The 24,231-nt window shown below is 42.2% G+C and overlaps 1 protein-coding gene across 2 annotated transcripts in view; it reads left to right on the top strand.

Annotated features, from left to right (window-relative positions):
• The window catches only part of LOC109316563, a 177,891-nt gene that overhangs the window by 119,853 nt on the left and 33,807 nt on the right, over positions 1 to 24,231 (top strand). For both annotated transcript variants that reach the window (XM_019544755.1, XM_019544756.1), the window contains exons 6-8: positions 10,925 to 11,089; positions 16,131 to 16,349; positions 22,688 to 22,788. In XM_019544755.1, coding sequence (XP_019400300.1) covers positions 10,925 to 11,089; positions 16,131 to 16,349; positions 22,688 to 22,788 — 485 coding nt within the window. The remainder of the gene's footprint in view (positions 1 to 10,924; positions 11,090 to 16,130; positions 16,350 to 22,687; positions 22,789 to 24,231) is intronic.

The raw sequence follows: 24,231 nt of genomic DNA, 5'->3' as shown, positions 1-24,231 counted from the left end.
TGGTGATTTGGACATAGATACAGATTTAAATGTTTTTTTTTACATACCTTTAGGTAGCAGGGGCTCTGAATGCTGTGGCGCTAAGGCAAATGCAGCATCCCATACTGCATTGGGGGCTCCCCCACTTGGCAGCAGACCTGGAACTGGACCAGAAGCACTTCTGGGTCCACTGGGGAGTGTGCTGGGGGCCCCACATGTGCCCCCCCCCCGGCTTGGTGTCTGGTGCTTCCTGGGTCTGGGGAAGAACCTGGGGTCCCCCCATGGCCAATCACTGGGCTGGGAGGGTGTGGGGAGGTGGGGCACCGTGTGCTCCCTAGCAGACCCAGAAGTGGACAAGAAATACTTCTGGTCTACTTCTGGGTTCAGTGCAGAGTACGCTGGAGAGCCCCCTGTGCTGCTGTGGGATGCTCCATCCACCCCAGCATTGCAGCAATCACAAGCCATGCTGCTACCTCAAGGTATGTAGAAAAAAACTTTTAAAGCTGTGCCTGTGTCTGAATCACTGATTCGCTGAATTGTCAGATTTGGATTTGGCTGAATCGAATCAAGGACAGTGATCCAAATCAACAGATTGAATCACTGTCCCTGATTTGGGCTGAATCCAAATCAAATAGGGCCCATTTCACACACCACTACCGTCTATCAATTAGGCCTGCGTGAAATGGCTGGTATTCACTTCAGATTCAGATCCAGCTGATTCAGGGGATAGTGATTTGATTTGGTGATTCGAATCACTATTCCCAGAAGCCCTAAGGCTGCTGCAGCAGCCAGTGAGTTGGGGCATTTTTTTTTCAGAGGCTGGGAGCTGGGGTGGGTGGGGCACCCATGGATGGGGACTGGGAGAGTGGGTAGTGGGGCTCATGGCAGAGCCCCTCATGTATCACAGGACAGTGGGTCCAGTGTGGATCACCCCCACCCCCACCTGGCAGCAGCTGGTGAGTGGGGACTTTTTTTTAAAGATCTGGGAACTGGGGTTGGGCAGGGCAGCCATGAGGGGGAGGGGCTGGGAGAGAGGACAGGGGTTGGAGGGCACTCAGGAAGGCTGGGGGGAGCAGGCAGGGGATAGGGCCTGGCAGGGGTCCCCCTTTGGTTCCCTCCCCAATCCTGCAGCCCCCCCCTCCCTCACCCTCTATTTACCAGCATGGAATCTGGGTCCAGCTCCCTGCTGCAGCGAGTGGGGACTGTCCAAATCTCTGAAGCTCGCCGAATATTTTCCAAATCAATTTGGAGAGCTTCTAATCAATTCAGACCTTTTAACAGTGATTCAATTCTGATTCGGAGATTTGGGCACTGAATTGGGTCGAATCTCATCTGAATTGAATCAGCACCCAAAGCTTCACGCAGCTCTGCTATCTACCTATCTATCTACATCTAAAAATATACTATATTCATTTGAATCTAAGATGAGGTCCCCCCACAACTCAGAAAGATACACACTATATATGTGTGTGTGTGTGTGCTTTTCTGAACACACACACACACACACACACACACACACGTATAGTTTTTCCAGGTACAGTATTTGTACAGTTGTTGCACTGAAAAAAAATCAGGTGTCTTTGTACTTTGGAGTACTTGGGAATAACATTTGGCAGGGGGTCACTGTTGTGCCAGGAATGTGCCTTCTGCCATCATCCAGAAAATATGCCCACATTTTGATAGTTTGCAAATATTCAGGGTAGGTTGGGTAGAGTTTAGCATATCTATTCTTCAGAAATTTCACCTGCATAAAACTTGTTCTATCTCTGGATGGTTTTACATAACTGATGAGACTCTTCTCCACAAAATGATGGAGCATGCTGTATTCCAGAGGCTGCATGGCTGAGCAGAATTTTCCTTTAGAACCATGTCTCCTGACTGCCAGGGGCCACTGTACCATGAGGCCGTGCAACAGTAAACAGAAATATGTTGTCTTCTGCTCTTAGTGCCTAGGCAGTGTAGAATAGAAGGAAGTAGCTTGACTGGAATGTACATATGTGTCTCATCTCTATATAATAGCTGGTCCATGAAGATTAAGACAAGAAGAGGGGAAGGGTGATGCAGTAATTAGGGTAAAAAAGTTTAATTTTCTTTTCTGCTACAGACTGTGCAAATTACATAGGGAAGTCACTTAGCCCCTTTGTGCCTCACTTTCCCATCTCCAGAATGGGCATAATAATACTTCTCTACCTCAAGGTAATGTTGTGAAGATGAATGTAGTATGAGTCGGAGATACTCTGGTACGCTTCACAGCATAGAAGTACCAGAGGTAGATAGATGGAGCATGGTACTGCTCTTACTTTCTTTGTTAACTCAAGGGATAGTGGCTTGTGCTGAAGATCTATCAGTTTTAACTCTGCTGATGACCTGCATGGAGGTCACTGTAATTTCATGTGAGGATTTTTTTAATTTCAATTTATTTTTTAATCTAATATATTATATAAAAATGATGTTAAACATATATTAGTTATAAAATCAAGCATTCTAAAGTTAGGAATTACTAGAACCGGAGCTGCTGTGAGGCCTTTTTTCAATCCCCTTACGCATTTTGCGTATGTATTTTTATACAGGCTTTGATTTACATGACCATATCAGTTTTTTCCACAGGATCTCTGCCTCATTTAGTGCACAACATGGACTGTGATCAGGGCACAAACCTAGGTCTTTGTAGTGAAGAATACAGATGTTTGTAACATCCCAGCTTCATTTGCTGCACATATGTAGTAAATGAGGCAGGAGATCATAGGAAAAGAAGACAGGAACTTATGATTAGGCTGCTGAATGCTGCCCTTGAGAGAGAGTTCTTGCCAAAGAGTTTGTGTGTGATGCTGGGCAAGTCATAAAATTCCAAGGGCCCAAATTGAGACCTTGAGACTTGATTTGCAGAACTGCTGAACACACACAGAGGCAAATGAAATCAATGGGAGGTGGACTGTAAACAAGGTAGCAAATGCTATGCCCTTGGAAAAATCCAGGCCTAGGAATCTCAAATGGGCATGCAGAAGGAATGGGTATTTTTTACTTTAAACATTTTGTGCTTCCATCCTTCATCTGTAAAATGAGGTTGATAAACATCACTTTAGCTCCTAAGAGTGCTATGGAGATAAATTAATTAATGTGTGTGAAGCACTCCAATAGGAATGATTTCCATAAAAAGCCCATGAGGAAATTGGTATTTTTTTCTTTAGAGCAATTTCATCAAACGTGCGGTAAATAAAGTGTGTTCAGTGGAAGCTTCCACTCAGTCAATATCTGTTGAACGGTTCAGTGCCAGTAGAGCCTTGGGAGATCTTTTTTTTTTTTAAACTTGTTTACCACAATCCAGTGCACACATATAGGCTAGGGACAGACATTATACATAAACCGGTTTAAGTGATCAGAAACTGGTTTAAACCTGCAACTGAACAGATGTTTAGTGCACATAAACCAGTTTGAAAATGGCTGAAAATGGTTTGAGATAAACCTGGTTGAATGTAGTATCAGACTTAACTGATTTGGCTCAAGCTGGTTTACGCAATGTCTGTCCCAGACCCCTTGCTGGTTTAAGATAAACCAGACACCCCCAGAATCCCAGCATGCTCTCTGGGCTGGGCTGGATGGGTCTCTGTGTTCCACATCAGGGCTAGCCCCTCCCCTCTGCATTTGCCTGGCTTCTCTGTGCTAAACAGTGATTATTGCCCCCCACCCGGCTGCCTTAGCAGAAACCTCCTGATTAGCTAACAGACCACATGCTGGCTATGGTCCTTGCTGTGGGAGACAACAAAGACAGACAGGCTTTTTGGAGCTAATCAGCAGGTAGCTTAATGTCTTTCCTTGGAAACATTTGAGAAGAGCTGTTTGCTCCCCTGTCTCCCCCTCACCACTCTCTGCTAAGTACACATTGCCCCCTCCCCTCTGCCTTTGCTGAGGTGTCTGTGTATTAGCCAGCAAACATGCTGGGTCTATGCTGAATCAACACTGTCTCTCTGTTGTTTTCTTAATGGGGAAATAAACACTGAGATAAGGGTGATAAACACTGTTATCAGCTCCCTCCTCCTCTTTCCCCACCCCCCCCAGCTTGCTTGCCTGTCAGGTTGCTGCAGACAGTATAAAGAAGCAGGGAGGGGAATGAAAAGCTCCATGTCTTCAACTGATACATGCACTGCACACCTCCTCTTGCCTCAGAGTGCTAGCCCAAGGCTGAAGGCTGGTAACACCCCCATCCCTTGAGCAGCGAGTGGAGAAAATCCTGGGACTGCAGGTAGGATGGGGGCTCACACCCCTACCTAATCAGAGCCCTGCTGGGGCCTGGCCATGCCCCCTTCAGCTTAGCTCCATGGAAGGGCAGGGAGGGCTGCTTTAGTGCCCCCTGGCTTTTAGCTTGAGCCACCCCAGGCATGTGCTTGAATTTCCTCAGTCCAGAGGGATTGTCTGTATGGCTGGAAACCGGTTCAGCCTAGCCACGTTAGGCTAACCTGCAGAGGTTGAATCAATTCAGGCTCAGGCTTTTTGAATGTCTGTCCCTAGCCATAGAGTAAATAGCTTGGGCAATGAAAAACACATTTTACCAAACTTATAAATATAAAATATGTCTCTGCTAAATTTGAAGTTTCTATTGCCTCTAACTCAGGTGGTTAAAAAAAGTTTGCAAAAATCACTTGTAAAAAATGACCTTACAAATATTTGGAAATGGTCCATTCATTCTGCATGAATCTTTCCAGAAAAGTTCTCTCTCTCATTTTGAATCAGCACACCAAATTTCAGACTAAGTCAAAACCTTATAAAAACTGCAAACAACTGAAATGTTATTTTATAATGGAAACTCTGAAGTTATTTTATCCAAAGGTGCCACTGTGCTCACTAGCCAGAATTCTTACTAGTAGACTGTTCGTATTTGCAAACGTGTGCCCCAGTTTTCCTGCCTGAAGCAAAAAACAGCCCCTCTCCTACCAATCCCCAAGCTCTCTCCTTCCCCTGTATGTTTTGCGACCCCTTCCCCCTCCCATGGGCTGCTAGGCTTCTGCTGCTGGGTTTTTCAGCAGTGATCAGAAACCTTGGGAGTAAGACCTCTGTTGCTGCAATTAAACCTGGCCCTAAACCTGCCCCCTCAGCCAATCAGGGAGCATGGAGGGAAGGTGTGCCATGATCTGGCCATGAAAATGTTAACCCCCACCACAATCGGGCCACAATATTAGTGAGCTGGGCCCGCGATTTAAACCAGGCCTTAATTATAAGGATGAATTTTGTGATTCCAATTGCTTTCTAACAGCTCAAGTACAGGGGCCAGATTCTCAGCTATTGTAAATTAATCTAGCTCGACTGACTTTGTCAAACTGAGGTGTTTTAAACTTCTATACTCCTTACGTGAAGACAAGCCTTAGTGAAATCTAAAATTAAGTCCCAGAATACAGTGGGGCATTTCGTATAAACCAATTTTATGCTGTCAGCATCTTTGGGCATTTTTACATGTGTTGTGGGATGTGGCACTGGGTGCTTTCATTAGCAAGTTGCACTAATTAAAAGTCCCTGCGTGTCACATATATCAGTGTTGCTGCATATCCATGCATTGAAAAAATGGTGGCGGGGTGCTTTGACCTAAAGCTCATAGAATGTTTTTTATTTCAAAGTGCCCTGCTGCCATTTTTTCAGTGTAGGGACATGCAGTGACGCTGCCACAACTCGCGCAGAAGGCTATGGAACGCATCACTTTCTGTGCCCCAGCAGACTTGATTAATTGCGTCTGCTCTGATGTGCTGGATTCCCAGTGCACTGGACCAAGCTCTGTGCACATGTATAGGAGCCCTTTGTGCCTGAAGTACTGATACGTAGTAAAAGAAAAGTTACCTTATGAAGACTAGATGTGAAACTGTACTGATTGTCAAGGTTTCAAATACTTAGAGTTGTATTTTATTTTTTGGAAAAATGAAATGCACTGGTGTTCTGGCCTAGTTGATATCAATGGGAATTTTGTCCCTGATGTCAGTAGCTCCAGGAATATATCTCTGTTCCTTGCCCATCTGAGCTTGCAGTCTCATGTTCCAGTGCTGCAAATACTGTGGGGCAGAGCACCTTTGGTGTCTGCCACTCTAAGGCTGAGAGCAGGCAGCCAGCAGGTGCGGGCTAGCTCTGATGAGGCAGCCATTTTAGATCCAGGCTCTGAAGCCTGAAGCAGCAGTAGTCTGCTGCAAGCAGCTGAAGGACAGCACTTGGCTGAGCTGCTGCTCAACACCTTGGTGGTAAGGGAGGAACTATGGGGACGGTAGGAGGTTCCTAGGGTCCCAGTGGGGTCCCAAGCCCCTAGGACCTAACATCAGGAGGCCAGCTTTGCAAAGGGGCTGATTGTTTGCAGGTCTACACAGGGGCCAGGAAAGTCCCTGATTTAGAACAGGCAGGGGTGAGGCCTGGGGCTCATGTGAGCCCAATTTACGTTAGAGCTGTCTGATTAACATCTCTGGGGCTCTAAGCAAGCCCACTTTGAGATGGCTGCATGGCAGGGCCCAGAAAGGAGGTCAGCCGCTGTGGTGCTGGGACCAGAGCACCCTGACTGGTCAATGCAAGAGGGCCAGGGCCAGAATGCTGAAGGCCAGTGAAGCCCAACATGAGGGGCAGGTCTGGGCCATGATGAGCTATCTGGTGCCCTGATTGTCCTGGGAGGGGTCAGAGCCTAAGGAGGCTGAAGGTCCCCTTGACTGGGGGGGGGCATCATTGTCTAAGGGAAGAAAGGATCAGTGAGACAGCAGGCTGAAAAGTAGGAGGCTGAAACTCAGCCTCTGGATGGGAGGCATCCAAGGAGGGGGCCGGGGAGTTGGGCCAGTGAGAAGCAGCCAGCAGCAGCCAGGAACAAGTAACCCAGTAGGGAAGAGATCAGGGCAGGTAGGTCTGCATGGTCCTGGGTATGACAATAAACTGCACCTTGCTGGGGGAGGATGGCCTGGTGGGAGTGTGCGTGGCAAAGGAGCTTCCCAGAGATGCCAGGCCAGTTGCCTCTCCAATGAAAGGCAAGGAGGGGTGCCTTAAAACCAGAGCCCCGACAACCTGATGGGTAACCCAGAGTAGGGACAGGCGGAGGATCCAGGCATTGTTATTAGAGGCCTGGGGCCAAAGAGGCATAAGGCCTGTGTTTGGAGGGGCCCAAGAAGGTGGACCTAGTTGAGATGGAGAGGGCTAGCTGCTCAGAGACCTGACCAGAGGGACCCTCAACTGGTCAGTCGTGGGGCCAGGACCAGCAGGGTCAAAAGGGCCAGGGTGCCTGCTGCAAAGGATGCCAGAGCTGTTAAGAACTTATAACACCTTATGAGAGGCAGGGGATGCGATAAAGGAAGGTTGGAGTTTTGTACAGTGCCCCCTGGCATCTGGGCAGTAAAATGAGCAGCCTCCCTCATTTAACACCAGTTTATTGAACAACAAGTCATAGCAGATGAGACTGGGTGGACTGCCCTACAGAGACAGGTGGATGGACCGATGTTGAGACTCGGCCCCAAAATGGCCCCCTGTCACAAACTGATGCAGATAAGTAAACTTTAGGCTGTGATTAGTTTAATTGAACTAAAGTGATTGCAGGATTGATCACTATATTCAGAGGCAATACCTCAAGATAACTAGGACAGTAGAAAGTTACTTTGTTACGTTACAAAAGATTTAGCTTAAGATTTTAAGTGTTCATAAATGACCTTTTAAGAAATTTTAATACTTTCTCTCCTAGGCCTGAAGTAAGAACAAACACCAAGATTTGTTTCATTAAAGCTATAAAATCATTCATCAAGTTAGTTTGCATATAGGCAGGCAGCTTTCATTTTTTTTCTTAGTGTGAGTAATAGGAAAATTAATAAAATTAAATTTAATGCTAAAGACCTTCTTGTTCCATGCAACTGACCAGCATGCATTTTGAATTAATGGTTCCTTCAAAATCCCTTTAATTCATATTGTAACAACATGAAAAGGATTGTGAATGTTAAATTAGTTTCTATAGAAGTTTTCTCTCTTTGCCCCATTGTTTACCACCCTGTTTCTTTCACCTTTTATGCAGTTTAGGTATACCCAGCTAAAAATGCAATGTCTGCACCAAAATTTACCTTTATCCACTTCCTCTACTAGTTTTTTGTCTTAATTTATCTGTATGATGAAATCAATAATGCATGTTGTTGTTTTTCCCCCCTTCCCACAACTCCCTTGATTAAAGATGTGTTCTTTTAGATAGAGTGTGAGTGTGTGTGTGTGTGACTTTTAACAATGTTCTGTTCACATTTCCTTGGATAGGACCAACAATTGCTTGTTGACCCATTTTAACCCCTTTTGAGCATCATCTTCAAAGTGTAACTGTCCTTGACAATGAAAGAGACCTTCCTATTGTTTGGTCCTTCCAGGCAATCTTTAGCATGGAGTTAAATGGCTTTCAGATGGAGGAGTTGGCTGGAAGGAGGGAGACAAAGTGGTCTGTTGTTTCTGAGTGACTTTGCTAGAGTTTCCCTTTTCTTTCTTAGAATGGTGCATTTCTATAGAAGATGACAGACATTTTGACAGGTGCAATATGCTTTGAACTGTTGTGTCAGATAATTCTTTTGTCTTGGTTTTTCCCAGCAGAGTGGTACATCTCCTTAGGATGCTGATATGCATATTGTTTGCTTTTCGTTCGGTGTGGTGAAGCCTTCCATCCTCCTTTTTCTCTCACTCTCTCACTTCTTTTGACGGTCCTTTGCATATATGTAGTAAACCCAGATGGGTAGGCGAGAAGGAGTGGCACAGACCTTCCCCCAGCCTTTTCACCCAGATAACTGACAGTTTTATAACTCAGAAAATGATAACATTAATAGAGCAAGAATCAGTGTGATCCTATATTAAACTGTTTCATGATGTTATTTATGGCTTAAATCACTTTATCCCTCTGGAAAAAACTGTTTTAGCACTCTACCTTTACAGCAGAAAAAGTTTTAACTTTGTAAATCTTTAGATTAGCATGGGTTAAAATTGAGAGCAGTCCCATCATTTGATCCAAACTGGTTTTATGCTAAGGGATGTCCCAAATTTCAAACTTTTTTTATTTCTAGTAAACATATATTGCTTCATGATTATTATTAAATTTAGTCATACAAAGTGAAAATGTTATTCCTTGTTCAAATAAGATACTACTGTTCTGTAATAGGTAGGGAATGCCTTCTGTGTTTATAAGTTTGTATGGTGCCTGATGCAATAGGGCTGAGACCTACTATGTATTACTGCAATATAAATAATAATCCTTTGTTAAATTGATGAGGCAGAGAGAGTGATAAGACTGATGCACATTACTTTACTGTATGTCTGCCTGCCTCATATTTGTGATTGAGGTGTTTTTTAAATTTCCCTTGATGTCGTCTTCTATATTCTGCAAAATATATTTGCAGCATGGGAACTTTTAACCCAAATGGTTAAAGCTTAGTAAAGTTAGCAACCGAAAAATAGATGTCATGATGGACTGCGTTGGGCAGTCTAAACCAGAGACAGTTCCTGACAACGTTTAGAATTAGTGTGTCTTATGGGATGCTTTGATCATAAGAGATTTGACATTTTTCTATTATGGACCAAATAGGAATAGAGTGAACTTACTTCGCACAATTTTACATATGAAGACTTAATAGGCTATTTCTATAGCTGAGGTAGTTATTATGATGGAGTCACAGGATGAGAATTTCTTGGGCTAATGAGCATCATTGTTGTCTTTTAAGGTTTTCCTTTTGTTATTTGAGGCTATTCCATAACTGACTGCCTTGAAGGGGAACCAATGCTTTTTCCCCCCAGAAGCCCAATATAAGTATGGCCCAATTCCTGTTATGAACCCCAAAGAGCTGGTTGTTATTTCATTATCTTTTTTTGAAAATTCCACAAGGATATCTTCCATACATTAAAAGTTGTCCTTTTGATGCAGACTTAGTAAGAAAACCTGAAAAGATTTTTCACAGCCTGCTGATGCTTCATAATATGTTCCCTGTAACAATTCATTGGCTGTATAAACGTCATGGTTGTCAGCTATTCTGCTTACTCTTGCCATACAGACTTCATGGTTGTCATTGGAGATAGAACTCTCTACCTCCAGCTCCAAAAACATAGTCCACTACTGTAAGGATTGGTATTGCATTACTAGTATGTGGGAGACCATGCGAGTTGGATAACACAATGCTGCTAATATAGAAGCTGATGGTGCTAATTTGTTTGTTAATCCTAAAAGAGATTAACTGTATGTGTAAACTATATGTTTTCAGATTCCAGTTCATTATGAGCTGTGTATTCCTGCTATTTAAAAAAAAAAACCAAACTGATGCATTCTCTCCACCTAACCGAGCTCGTGAATGCCTAGTAAGAGTGTACCTGTCCTCTGAGCTAAAGAAGAATCTTTATTAGTTCAAGTAATAATAGAGTTTATATAATCTTCTAAGTCTTTAGGAGAGGTGGCAGGACCTGAATCATAGTCGATTGCAATCACTGGCAGTCTGTCAACTGACTTAAGTGTGCGTTGGGTTAGGTCTGTAGCAAGAGGCCTACCCTTAGCCCATCCAGTCTCCCAGGGGTCACTTCAGCCATGAGGCAGAAGGACCCAGAGTTGTTGCAGGTTTATTCTTTCCTGGGAGAATGTTAGAAGCCTCTATTTGTAATAGAGCACTGCATGGTACAAATAAAAAATTATAGGCCTAAGAAAAAGTGAAGGAACCTCTTGAGCTTGGGAGATCTGTAGTAAATTTTGATGGACCAATATTGCTCTCCATAGGAGGAAGAAATTGTTAGGTAGGTTCTGTTGTCCTGAACAGCAGTTGTGTGTGCAGGAAGTCTGTGGGATGAATTTTGACACTCAGATACTTTTAGACACAAGGCTTTGATTTTTAAATGTTTGCTCCCTAAATCCTAATGAACACAAATGTCTTGCAGTTTATTAAAGTAAATGAAACAGGCTGCTATTGAAATCTCATTTAACTTACTTCAATTTTTCTGTATATTTTAGCATTTTCAGATACTTCATGGCATGACAGATCTCAGGTAACTGAACTTACCAGTGGTATGCAGGAGGCATTTGAAGAACTTGAAGGAATTAGTAAATTTTCAGGCTCCTTTTTGTCCCAACACAACAGAAGCGACTCCTTTGATGAAACTGGCATACATCTATCAGGTAGATTACTGTTTTTCTTCACTTTAAGAAAGTACTTAAGCACACAGCGAAGTCAAAGTATGTGAAGCTTGGCACTGAAGTTAGTGGGACTTAAATATTAGTATGTGGGTGCATCTACATGTGCAATTAGTGCAACACGATAAACTCTGGAGCTCTTTGAGCTCACAGGTGCAGCATCTCCATGTGTGCCCAGGACCCCAGCACTTTGAGTTGGGGTGGGGCAGCCGTGGGCACAGAAGGTAAGCCCCAGGCTGCAGGTGGCAGCATCAGGCAGGAGAGGGGCTGGCAGGAGCTGGAGGTCTGGCCCCCAGTTGGTTGCGCTGTCCAGGAGCAATTTACAGCTGGTCGTTACCATCTACGTGTGCATTTGATTGCACTTAATGACTCTGCCATAAGATAGTAAGGTCCCCAGTAATTTTATCTTATGGTGGAGTTAATTATTTTACTGTGCCCTAATACCAGTGCATGTGTAGATGGTGACACTTTACTCCTAATTAGTCAGCTTGGCAGTAAAGCACACATATAAGGGCACCCTGTGACTTTAAAAGGACTACTGCTTCATATAAAAACATACCTAAGTTTTTCACTGGCCTTGAGTCAAGGTGCTTAGCCCCTTGCCTTATCAGAGTACAATATAAAAGTAAAAGTTTCCCATTTTAACTATAACTCATGATATATTTCTTTCTGCTTCTAGTCCTTTGTTCCTATGAGGCCTCGCCCAGTCCTGTGTTTCCATCTTCTCATTTCTAGTATCTTTCCCTGTATTAGGAGAATCATTGAATCATCGACAATTATAGTTGGAAGGGACCTCAGCAGGTCATTTGGTCAAATGCCCTGCTCAAAGCAGGTCATCTGGTTAACCACCCTGCTGAAAGCAGGACCAACTAGGTCATCCCAGCCAAGGCTTTGTCTAGCCAGGTCTTAAAAACCTCCAGGGATGGAGAGTCGACAACCTCTCTGCGTAACCTGCTCCTGTGCTTTACTACTCTCCTCATGAGAAACTTTTTCCTAATATCTAACATAAACTTCCCTTGCTGCAACTTTAAACCATTGTTCCTTGATCTGTCATCTTCTACCACTGGGAACAGTCTAGCTTCATCCTCTTTGGAACCACTCTTCAGGTAGCTGAAAGCTGCTATCAAATACTCTCTGAGTCTCCTCTTCTACAGACTATGTGAGCCCAGTTCCTTCAGCCTTTCCTTATAAATCATGTGCCCCAGCCACTTAACCACTGAAGAGAAGAATGCATATTTTAGCTTTGGTTTTTTTCTTTATATAATTTATACCACTTTTTATATGTTCTGTCTCCATCTGTTATATTTATTTGAAACTCATTTTCTATTCCTGATCCATGGTACATATGCAAAAAAACCCCTGTGCTTGCACCCTGGGTAAGTTACTCACAAATATCACTTTTATGGGGGCTGGCATTAGAACACTGACAATCTAGATCCTTCCTGGGAAGTTTTAACTCCTAAGAGTTAAATAGGCACCAAAAATAACCTAGAATAGGTTTCTGCTTTTTCTAAAGGTGTTTTATAACAGGGTGTCTTTTCAGGGCCAGGTCTCAGCCTTGGCCTACACACCTGTTTCTGGGCAGTCTGCCCAAACCTTTCTTGCCACAACTTGCTCTCATAATTAATTGGTGGAAAATGTGGGAGGCTGCCCATCTTACTACCCTAAATACCCAGGGATTTTAACATGACTCTGACTTTCTCTTATTGTGTTCCATGCCTTGGAGATGGCATCCAAATTATCGTAGTGCATCACACCACGACTGGAGCTCCAGAGTCTCCCTGGGACTCTCACTCCCCACTGGAGCAGCAAGTCATTGTGCTCTCACCGACAATCTTATCAATATCATAAACATGGCCTCCAGCCCAACAACAACCTCAGGCATCCATAGACTTACCTGGGCTTTACTCAGATCTTTTTCTAATGGGGGTTGGCCCATGTGCTGCCCTTCAGGTCACTCTTACATCCCCTACACAGCACACCCCAGTAGAGCCCTTCAGGCCCTCATAGTCAGGCCCTACTCGACCCAAAGTGCTGGGCATGTTTTGTGTAATCCTTGTGTACCCTGCTCTACGCAGACCACTCTATACTTCAGTCACTATGCCCCCCTACACACTGGGGCAACTGGGGTCTTTATACCCCCTTTAGGCTCAGGTGTCAGAGATGTGCTTAGCCTTCACTTCTTTACCAGGGTCTTGCACCCTGTGGGGCTCAGGTGTCATGGAGACGTGCCTGGCCCTTCCTTTTCTCTGGGGTCTGCTAGCCCATGGGCTCATGTGTTGCAAAAAAGTGCCTGGCCCCGACTCCATTCCTGGGGTCTTGCACCCCATGGCCTCAGGTGTCCAGAAAAGTGCCTGGCCTTGACCCTGGGTAACACACCAGGGTATGATGGCTGAAGTTTTAATGTGTCCCTACCTGCCTTTCACTGGGGAGGCAACTGACCTGGCATTTCTGGGGAGCTCCCCTGCCATGAGAAGGCCATCCTTCCCAGCAGGGTGCAGTTTCAAGTCATACCCAGGGCCAGGAGCCTCCTGCCATCCCTAGTAGCTCCTGCCCTTACCTGCAGGGTGTTACATGAGTAGCAGCTCGGCCAGGTGGTGTTGTTCCTTCAGTGGCAGGCAGCAAACTGCTGCCAGAGACCTGTGCACTTGGACCTAAAATGACTGCCTCATCAGAGCTGACCCACATCTGCCAGCTACCTGCTCCAGCCCTTAAAGTGGCAGGCACTGTGAGTGCTGCCACAAGCAGGCACCAAGTGTGCTGTGCCACAATGTTACTATACTGTAAAATGAATAATCTCAAGGAAATCCTTTAAAAGGGCATCAACATATGAAAGCATGAATCTATAAACTGTATATAACAAAGCAGATTGCCAACAAATACAATGCTATGTAACCAAATATAAAGGTGATGGACAAATGATTTTTCATCTCATATACTATAGCCATCAAAATACAAATAGCTTATGATTCCTATTTATGGCTTCAGTTCAGCAATGAGCCTACACACACGATTAAATTTAAGGCTACTGTTAATCTGTCCTCCTTCAGCATCCCAGAGTTCTGGTAAGATAGCCAGTTTGTAAAATTTTCCCCAGTCTTTACATTCGTTCATTCATATGGAGTTGATCACTTTCTTTAGGTGAGAGTAATCTTGTATAATACAGCCTCTGAATGGTTTATTTGATGTCTTTGAAATGTATAATCTTTTGAATGTGGGGTTTTTTTTGTTTTTTTTTTATATTGTATGGGAAATGCATTTGCCAAAAAATTACCATTTTCCCCTTATCTATTTAAGATGTGCTTGGCTGTATTTCTTGTTCACTGGTGGATTTTATATAGTGTTTTGAGAAGGAAATTACCTCTGATCTCTCCTGTCTGTGTTTTTTCAAGTGTTTCTAGGCTTTCCATCATTAGAGTGTCATAGATACTGTTGTATTCTTGTTGGGGGAAAAAAACTGACTCCAGTACAAAGGTAGCAAGCAAAGTCCTAACACCACGTTAAATCCTACTTAAATCCTTAATGTGAGGATTAAGTGAATTCACCTCTGCCCTGAGGTCAATTTCACTGATTACTGGAGCTAGTCAAAGATTTTTCCAGCAGATTTCTTCTATCAGAAAATTCTGACTTGACTAAAATGTTCCACAAATCCATATTGACTTCATCAACATTTTCAATGAAAAATTACCAAATAATTAATTTTGACAATACCAGAATATGTCACTGTGACATATTGTTATCTTTATCTGTTTGACTTTTGCCTTACATTTTAGTTTGTTGTAATATTACACAACATTAGCATAAAAACAGTGGTGAAATAAAATGTTTCAACCTCACTGATCAGAAATACTTTGATAAAACCAACGTGAAATTTTGGAATCCCTATTCAAGAGACAATTGTTCCAATTCAGTAGGAATTCAAAGCTCTGATGACCTGTTTCTAGTTTACTGTATTCTTTTGTTTTCTGGATGTCACTCATAGGATAACAAGATAAATAAATACACAAAATCTATTCAAAAAGCATGCTGTCTAGGGATAGAAATAAGCAATAACATATGGTGCTTGATCTTATGTCATGGTTTTACTGCCTGGAATAGAATGGAGCCTGCTCTTCAGTTGTGATCAGATCTCCCAGTCAGGGTCGGGGAGTGGGAATAATACAGTCTGGAGGCTGGGATGATTGGCTGGGCTTTCCTAGCTCCAGGTCTGCACTGTGAACATGCATAATCATTTGTGAGATCAGATTAACCCTTTTTTCAATTGGGTTTCAATCTAAGTTAGTGCATCTTCTTGGGTAAGCTGAGATTGATCACCTAATTTTTGGAGCAATTTAAGACCTCTGCATGCATGTACGATTGGACATTTAGATTGACCTAACCCTTGTTAGAGTGACATAAATGTAATGCCTGTATGTACCCAAACTGTAAAATAGAAGCTGAATAAAACTGGTCTTGGTACATGATTCTTTCCTACCAGGTAGTTTCACTCATCACTTAGGCTTGTGAGAAGCCTGTGCAAAGTGATTAAGTAGAGAATATTGACTTTTTTTAATGCACTTTGGGCACGTCTACGCATAACCCTATGTCACCGTATTGACGTGTTTATATGGCGCGCTATGACTGACACAGAAGCAAAATCTAACTCTGTGCTGCATGCATGGTGCTGTATGGTCAGTTACTGCACCATGCTTAGTACTTCCAAAGGAAGTACTAAATCATGGCATTGTAGCAACATCGCTGTACGGAGACGTGTAGTTGCACCCTTTGTACAGGTTGTAATTGAACAGATGGGCTGCAAAGGCAATGGAGATTCATGCTTTCAGCATTTAATTTTCTTCTCTTTCAATTTTGGAATCTAGAATGGAAGTGATTCTATTCTGATTGTATTAATTATTAACCAGTGTTTTCTTCTTCCCAATAAGGATGCTATTTGCAAGTGAATTTACCTTATCCCAGTGCATCACATACCTCTTTTCAGACCCAGTCAGCGTAACTTACTGGAATCATATCTCTTGTTTTGGAACAGAAGCTTCCCAAAGAGCAGTATCTTTGAGTATTGGATGTATAAGTGGAGATGAATCTCTTACTGAAGTCAGACTTTCCTTGTTGGATCACCAGAACTGGGAAAAGGCAGATCAAGACACTGGTAATCAGAATAATATGGAGGAATGGGGCAATGCCATAGAAGACATTTCTGCACTTAAGATAAAAAATGTTATTGGATTTACTGCCCCAGATGCCAATGGTAAGAAGATATTTAAATTCAGGTATTCATGTAATAACATTAGATAGAGCAAGTTGTTAGTTTAAACCATGCCATGATTTTGACAATAATTTGTATTTTTCTCAGAGATGCGCACCACCCAATTCTGTGGAAATGTGAAATAGCTAGGAAGCTGGTTGAAGAATCTCCCTGTGGGTTTCTCTAGTGTAAAGAGAACCCCAGGATGAGGCAGTGCAGATGTAGCACTTTCAGGGAAGGAGTTATACCAAAAACTGGCACTCTGGCACCAAAATCTATGTAAGAGATTTAAGTAAAAATAAATAAGCTTATCAAGAATAACCTAAGTGCAAAATAATACACCAATAAATAACATTGAGATTAAAATCCTTGGATTCCTGTGACGGTTATGCTATTTTAAGCAGAGTAGACACAGAGAGCATGTTGGAGCACGGTAATTACCACACTTCAGCAGACTTCAGCATTACATGTATCAGCATCCCTGTGCTGAAAAATGAAGGCAGGGGTGCTTTAACTAAAGCTCATTCAATGAGCTTTAGTTAAAGCGCTCCCACTGCCATTTTTTAGCATGGGGATACAGATACATTGATGCTCTGGGCACTTTAATTAGAGCAGCTCTTGGAGCCACACTAATTAAAGTGCTCTCCCCTGCTCCACTCCTAGATCATGTATATACATGCCCTCCATTGTGAGGTACTTGGAAAATGCACATTAGCCTGTCTTAATGTGCATTAACTAAAGAGTATGGGGCATTTCTACATGTGCTTTGGGAAGGTGGGGAGGCACTTTAATTAGAGCAGCTCCAAGACTGTCTTATGTATCAGCAACCCCATGCTGAAAAATGATGGCAGGGGCACTTTAAGTAAAGCTCAACCAATGAACCTTAGTTAAAGTCCCCCTGCCACCATTTTTTTCAGTGCAAGGATGTTGATACACGTGATGCTGGAGTCTGCTGGAACGTGGTAATTACCATGTTCCAGCAGACTCAATTAATCTAACACGCTGTAATTACAGTGCCTAAGAGCAGCCTCACTGTACGTGTGATGGTTAATGAACATTAGCCTATTTTAATATGCATTAACTAAATGCTATTTTTAAAGTGACCGCTTAATGCACATTAAAATAGGCTAATGTGGATTAAAGTGTACGTATAGATGCGCCCTAAGGCAAAGTCCCTTGCCAGAGGCTACTTAATAGTAATGAAGTGAGAGGTATAGTACTCTCATGGATTAACAAATGGTAAGGGCCATGTTTGGGGGTAGGCACCTCATCTATACAGTGTGCTGATCAGAGATTGCTGTGCTGAGAAGGTGTATGTCTTACCTTTGCACTTTCCTGCTTGTGCTGTCACTTTTTTTGTAGAGGGCCTGTTCATTTGTAGTGAGGCAGAGCAAGCTATGGGCCCTAAGGAACCTAAACTGAAAGTTTAAGGGTAGAAACAGACATTGCTTTTCATCATCTTTGTGTCACCCATGACAATTTTTATCAGCTGAGTAGTGGCCACAACCTTGGGACTCTGTACCACACTGGAGTATCCCAGTTTTCCCTACTTCTGGAGATTTGCCCCTGGGATCTCTAGGGAATGTCTCTGGAAGTGGGAAAAGTTGGGGTTCTTTGGTTGCAGAGATTTACCCCTGGCAATCTCCAGGTTTCCTGGAGATCATTGGGGTGGAAGCGAAGTACACATTACCCATTGACCCACAAGATCAATGGGCAGGCCAATGAGTGGTGTGTGTTTTGCCCAATGAAGCAGAACTGCTGTGCCAGGACATATCCTGGCACTGCTGATTTGCTTCATTTGGTGACATCTATGTCTAGTCTAAAGATGTCTAAGAGAAAGGGCTGAAAAATGGCAAGTTAGAAAGATATGGCAAGTCAAGTGCCTTTTTACTAAGTGTGATGCTTACCTGGCATGTTTATGCCTATAACCCTTGTCTCCTATTATAGGTAGAATGGAAAATGTGTGTTCCTTACCATTATGGCTGCCTTTCTATCAGTTATTTTAATCTAATCTTCTTTTAAGAAAGCCATTAAAGACCTGGTTCTACAAACACTTCCTCGTTACCACATGTAGCAACCATGCTTGGTAGTAAGACTTTGTAGGATCAGGCCAGTAATGATTTTATTGATAGAAGGACAGTCATAACATGAAGGAAACACACATGATCCATCAATCTATAATAGGAGATTATTTACAATAACCCTAAAATGTTGAAATACTGCATATATAACTGAGGAATTTATGGGCAGATCCTTATCCAGTTGATATTATGGACTTGTATGAGTGTTACTGAAAGGAGAACTGGGGCATTAACTACAATTCGTATCTACACTAAAATTAGCTTCTCCATATTATGTTCAGTACCCATCATACATGCTCTGTATCATTATCGTAACTTAAAGTTCTAACACGGAGGCATGTCTTGTCTTAAATTTCTTCCTAGCTTTATTCTGTCCCTAAGGATTACTGCTTTAGAGTGTCACAGTGGTATGAAATAAATTTTGAGGCTTTTGTCAGCGTTGCTGTCTAGCTATCCACTGCATGTGATAAAGCAAAATAATTCTGACAGTCACCAGTGCTAAAACAAAAATTTGTTATAGTTAAGATAAATTGGGATGTGGCCACAAACATAGCACACTGCTAATAAAGTTGGGAAGTTACCTATGTGTGCTAAATAATTTTTAGAGGTTTGAATTGGCAGAGGCAGAAAGAACAGAGAAAATCAACAATTCAATCTTGGCCGAATTTTAACCCCCTAAACTTCCTGTCTCCCATGACATAGCAAGTAGGTCTAAAGTAATTGCAGAGAAGATTAAGAAGGATACACTCTTGTAGTCTTAATTCTAAAAGGCTTGCATTACTCTTGACAGATTGAGAGAGAAATTGCGTATGTGGGAATACAGTCACTATATAAACTTTGAATTTTTTTTCTTAAATGGGTTTCATCTTGATAGGTTTAAAGTAGCTCTTCTCTATTGAGAGGATTCCTGGCTGTTTGACTTATGGCCCAATTCCAAACTAGAAAGATTACTGTAAATTGCCTTTTTGGAAGAAGAATGATGGTGTTGATCATAAGTTGCTCAATTTTATTTCTGATTTTGTTGATAGATGAATGTTGTGAGAGACTGGTTGCTGGAAAAAGACTCCTAGCAATCAACTGTTTTTTATAAGATTTCTTATATTGTGTCCAACTTTCTGTAAATTGGTGACCTGGTGTCATTTCTCACGTATATAAGGCTGCGCGAGGCTTCTCAGCAGCTGTTTCATGCATCTGGATTTTGGTTATTTGGGGTGATCACAGGCTTACAGTCTCCATAGTATACCAAACACTGACTATTTTTAGAATTCCTAATTTTGAACAGGACTTTTCCCAGAATTGATGCTACATAATGGTGACTGTAAGGCAGGCCTCACACCTGATTTGTCTGAAGATGCTGGGGAGAGGTGATATGAGGCAGAGTAAGCAAAGATTGCAAACCATAAGAGCCAAGAGCAAGGCCAAGAAACTACCAGAAAGACTTGCCTTTCAGAACAGCAAATTATACCAATTTTTGATGCACCTGAAGAAGGCTTACTACGGAGAAGTGCTGAGTTTAGCACGATATTACTGCTTGGCTCCTTGAATCCGAGAGCCATATTCTATTCTGATTTATTAGGTATCTACATGGATATAGGAACCTAAGTGTGAGTCTATTCCACCCTGTTCAAATCCTGAAAATCTATACTGCATCTACTTTTGTAGTACACACTGGGTGCATCTACATGTACAATGAATGCAAAGCAATAAACTCTGGCACAATTATGCCAATGTCTATTGCTCCTGGGGGTCAGCCTGCCAGCCTGGGGCTGCTCTGACTAGGCTCAATGTATTGTGGAGGAGCTGGCTGGGAAACAAGAGTGCTCTGGTGCAGGGCTAACTGGCAGGCAGCCCCGACCCTGAAGCACCCTTGCATCCCAGCCAGGCTCGTCAGTGTCTACACATGCCTTGTTGCACAGTAAAGAACTCCACCGTAGGATAGTCCTTTTATTTACAAGTCCTAACCTATGGCAGAGTCGATTAGTGTGGCCCTCTTAAGCCACAGTAAACATGTAGACTCCAAGTCTTTACTGTGGAACAAAGTAAGCGGCTCTGTAGTAAACATCTCATGTAGATGCATCCGCTGACACCTTACTTTATGACTGAATCACGAAAAAGCAGTAAGGAGGGCACACCCACCTTTTCCAATACCTGTTTTTCAGGTACTTGTGCATGGTAGAATAGAATTATAGGTAAATGCCTGTGTCCATTTATGCACCTAATAAGTGGAATAGACCGATGTCCCCTGTTCTCTGCATATTCAGAGGGGTCTGAGGACTGTGCCACGTGGTTGTGTTGGTATATGAGGACCCTTCAAATCTATTTGAGAGAGACACAAAAAAAGTTCCCCAGGTTTAAGTAGCCCTAAACATTGCCTCCCCTATTAAAGTGTGCCTTAATTGTCCAAGAGAGGTTGGAAGCTGTTATCTGTAATTTCTAGTCAATAAAGCTATTAAATCCCTGCTTATTAAGGGAATATTTATGTTGCATTGGGTGGTGGTGGAGAACCCACTGTGAAAACATGCCTTGTCCATTCACTCCTGTTCCACATGCACCACAGGCCCAAGAAAATCACATCACTGCTGTCATGAATATGTCCATGACTGAGCTCAGGACTAGGCATGCCCTGGTTACACAGCAAAAAGCAGCAGCTGTGTGACAATTGTTTGGCATTCACCACTTGTGGAGCAGAGGTGAGTGGGTGGAGCGTTTTCACAGCATTGCTCCATAGTGGTGTCCGATGAGGTATGAATGTACTATTTGAGTGTTTTAGTGAAGCCTGTGTTACAGGTCTGTTGGGAGGGTGGAAAGTGGTTGCCACCTAAAAGTAAAATTCTGAGACCTTTTTGTCATTTGCTCTGTTGTTGTGGTCAGACATGAGATTATAGTTTGGCTTTTGTCTTAAAACATTTAGCCAGATCTTAGTTATAGAGTTGATTGGCTTAGGTAAAAATCTCTCTGTGCTTTGGAATGATAAAAAAAAATAAAAATAAAGGGCCACCTTCTTCAAACAGTCCTTAGAATTTATAAGGGTTGACTCTTTTTCATATTTCTATGGTAATTTAACTAATTTGATTATTTAATTCCAATTCAGTGCTGAAACTGGCTTGCTGGTTGTTGATTTGACCTTGATCTGATTTAAGTTTGGCTGGTATATTGCCTTAGGTTTTGTTTAGAATTATGATCCTGATAATAAGGTTTCTTGATTTTTATTTTAATTTGTTTAATGAGTTAATAACCTCTTATAAAGCTGATACCATACTGCATATCTTTCAAAAGGTAATGCGAGTCCTGCAACTTTGAGGATCTGAAAGGTTATCAGCTCATCAGCCTAAAAGCTCTTTTTAATTAGTCTGTGGTTCTTATAATACTCAGTTTAAGATGTGGAGCAACATGCTGGATTTGCTGTGAAAGCTTACAATTTTTGTTGTACTGAAAATCACTGGGGGTACTTTTTTAGATTAAGAAAAATCAAATTTAATATAGCAAAGTCTAGTATACAACACAGGGAAACTCATATCTTTTTTTTTTTTGGCTAAGTTGTGAACTACTAATCTAAAAGTTCTCCATATTTTTAGACTTGGAGAACCTGTCAGTAGACCATTGGAAAATGCCAGCTCTTAGTTTTCACTTGCTTTTTGACTACAGAAAAAATAATAGAGTAGTTCTTTTGCAAAGAACTTAGGAAGCCCACAGCCAGATGTTTTTAATGCTGTGGAATCCTATTTGAAATCTCTGGGTTTATCTTGTGAATCATGTTTGCACACCTAACAGTGCTGTGTGGCATCTCAAGGCACCCCAGGGTGCTGCAGCATCCTGGGTGAGAATCGCAGTACTAATCAGATTGGTCATATTGCTTAACTAAATAACTACTTGCCCATGTGAGTAGGGGCTTCACAATCTGGCCCTTCATTTTTCCCTCCATTTTTTCCTGTCTAATTTTGTTGGAATGTAGTTTTTTTCAGTGTATAAAGTTACATTTGTATTGGAATGGTAGTTGCTCGTATTGTTGCAGATCAGTTATTTGTTCTTTGTAGTTAGTGGATTTTGTCTGTGGCCAAACAACTTTAACACTTTTTATGTGTAGTAAATGTGATGCTAATTTTTTTAAAAAGGAAGTAAAACTCCTATATTTGAGATCAGAAGTTTATTTTCTTCCTTGTTTCTTCTTACTATACTAGCTGCTTTAATTCCTGGCTGCACTGCATTAATGTTAACCACTGTCCCTAGCACCAAATAGCAATTTATCATCTTTCTTGGCAGGCTTCCTGCTTCATCCTGCACCTGCCTTCTTGAAAGAAAACAAGACATCAGATACTTATTCAAATAATGGAATAGCTGATCAGCAGAGTATCTACACAATGGTAAGTTATCCATGATAAAAGAACAACTTTTTCATGCATTATATGTGACATATGCATCCTTTCTCTTAAGATTTATGACATTCATGACTCTTAGCATTGTTAATATAATCAGATCTTTTACAGCCTCGGTGCAAAGCTTAAACTTATTGTCAATAGGTTTCTGTATGAGAGTAAATCGGGCAATTTCATAAATGCTTTAAAACACCTGGACTCTATTAATATAGGAATAGCAATATCATATATTCATTTCTCAAGCCTTTGTGCAACTATGTCTCACTCAGAGGCACTGGGGACCCAAGCAAACAAAGTGGGGGAAAAAAGAAAACAAATACAAGAGCTTGATTCCATGTGTTCATATACATGTTATATAATTGACAGGACATGTATTGTATACACAACACACAAATAAAGAACACAAAAGAAAAAAAAAAGCCCTAAAACTCCCCATGAGTCAGCATTATAAATAGTGGGAACTATTCATTCATAGAACTGATGGAACTCCTTATCCCTGAACTTCAAATGAGAGATCATATGGGTGAAGAAAATGGTCTGTCTACAAATACAGCTTGTTAGCCTTGATTGGCAAAGGATATGAAGCTGGTAGGGTGAGAGATACTGTAGGTCTCCAAAAAAAAAAGGAAGAATAACCTAGTGGTTAGGGCACTGGGCTAAATTATGGGACACCTGAGGTCTAGTTTGCTGCCCTGCTACAGACTCCTTGTATCATTTTGTGTAAGTCCCTTAGCTTCTCTGTGCCTCGGTTTCCATCTTTATAATGGAGACCAATAATACTTTCATACACACTAAAATGTATACAAGTAGCTAAGAGAGATGGAGGACATCATTCAGTTTCCTGTGTCTGATTCAAAGCATTTCAAAAGTGAGACTAGGAACAATGCAGGCATATATTGGTATCTGATATGTTAACTATAAAAAAAGTCCATTAAAATGTAATTTTAAACACTGCATTCGAAATCATAGTTTTTAGAGTGTTGGTTGGATTCTCTCCAAGGCTGCTAGTGGTCTACCGCTTTTGTTAATGCACCTGAGGCTGCTTGATGTCCTTGTTTCCAGCAATAAGTGCTGCTTCACAATATTCACAGTATTAACTGGAAAGCTATGGGCAGTCTCATCAGTGGAGCCAAGTATTTAAACATGACCCTTCCCAATTTAATGTTGAGGTATTTCAGGCAATGTAGCAAAGCTTGCACTGCAGCTGCCTGTGTGGTAGCTGATCTGTTGAACAGAAGACTTCAGTCTCTGGAGCTGTCAGTTTAGCAGAAAGGTGGGCAAAATATGACCCATGGGCCAGGTGTGGCCCACGGAGATTTCATAGATTTCATAGACATTAAGGCTGGAAGGGACCTCGGGAGATCATCGAGTCCAGCCCCCTGCCCAAAGGGCAGGAAGTCAGCTGGGGTCATAGGATCCCAGCAAGATAAG

This window comes from Crocodylus porosus, unplaced genomic scaffold, assembly GCF_001723895.1.
Source record: "Crocodylus porosus isolate Cpor-Errol unplaced genomic scaffold, CroPor_comp1, whole genome shotgun sequence".
Classification (NCBI taxonomy): Eukaryota; Metazoa; Chordata; order Crocodylia; family Crocodylidae; genus Crocodylus; species Crocodylus porosus.
The sequence above is the reverse complement of the archived record's forward strand: the minus strand, read 5'-3'. Positions and strand labels throughout refer to the sequence as shown.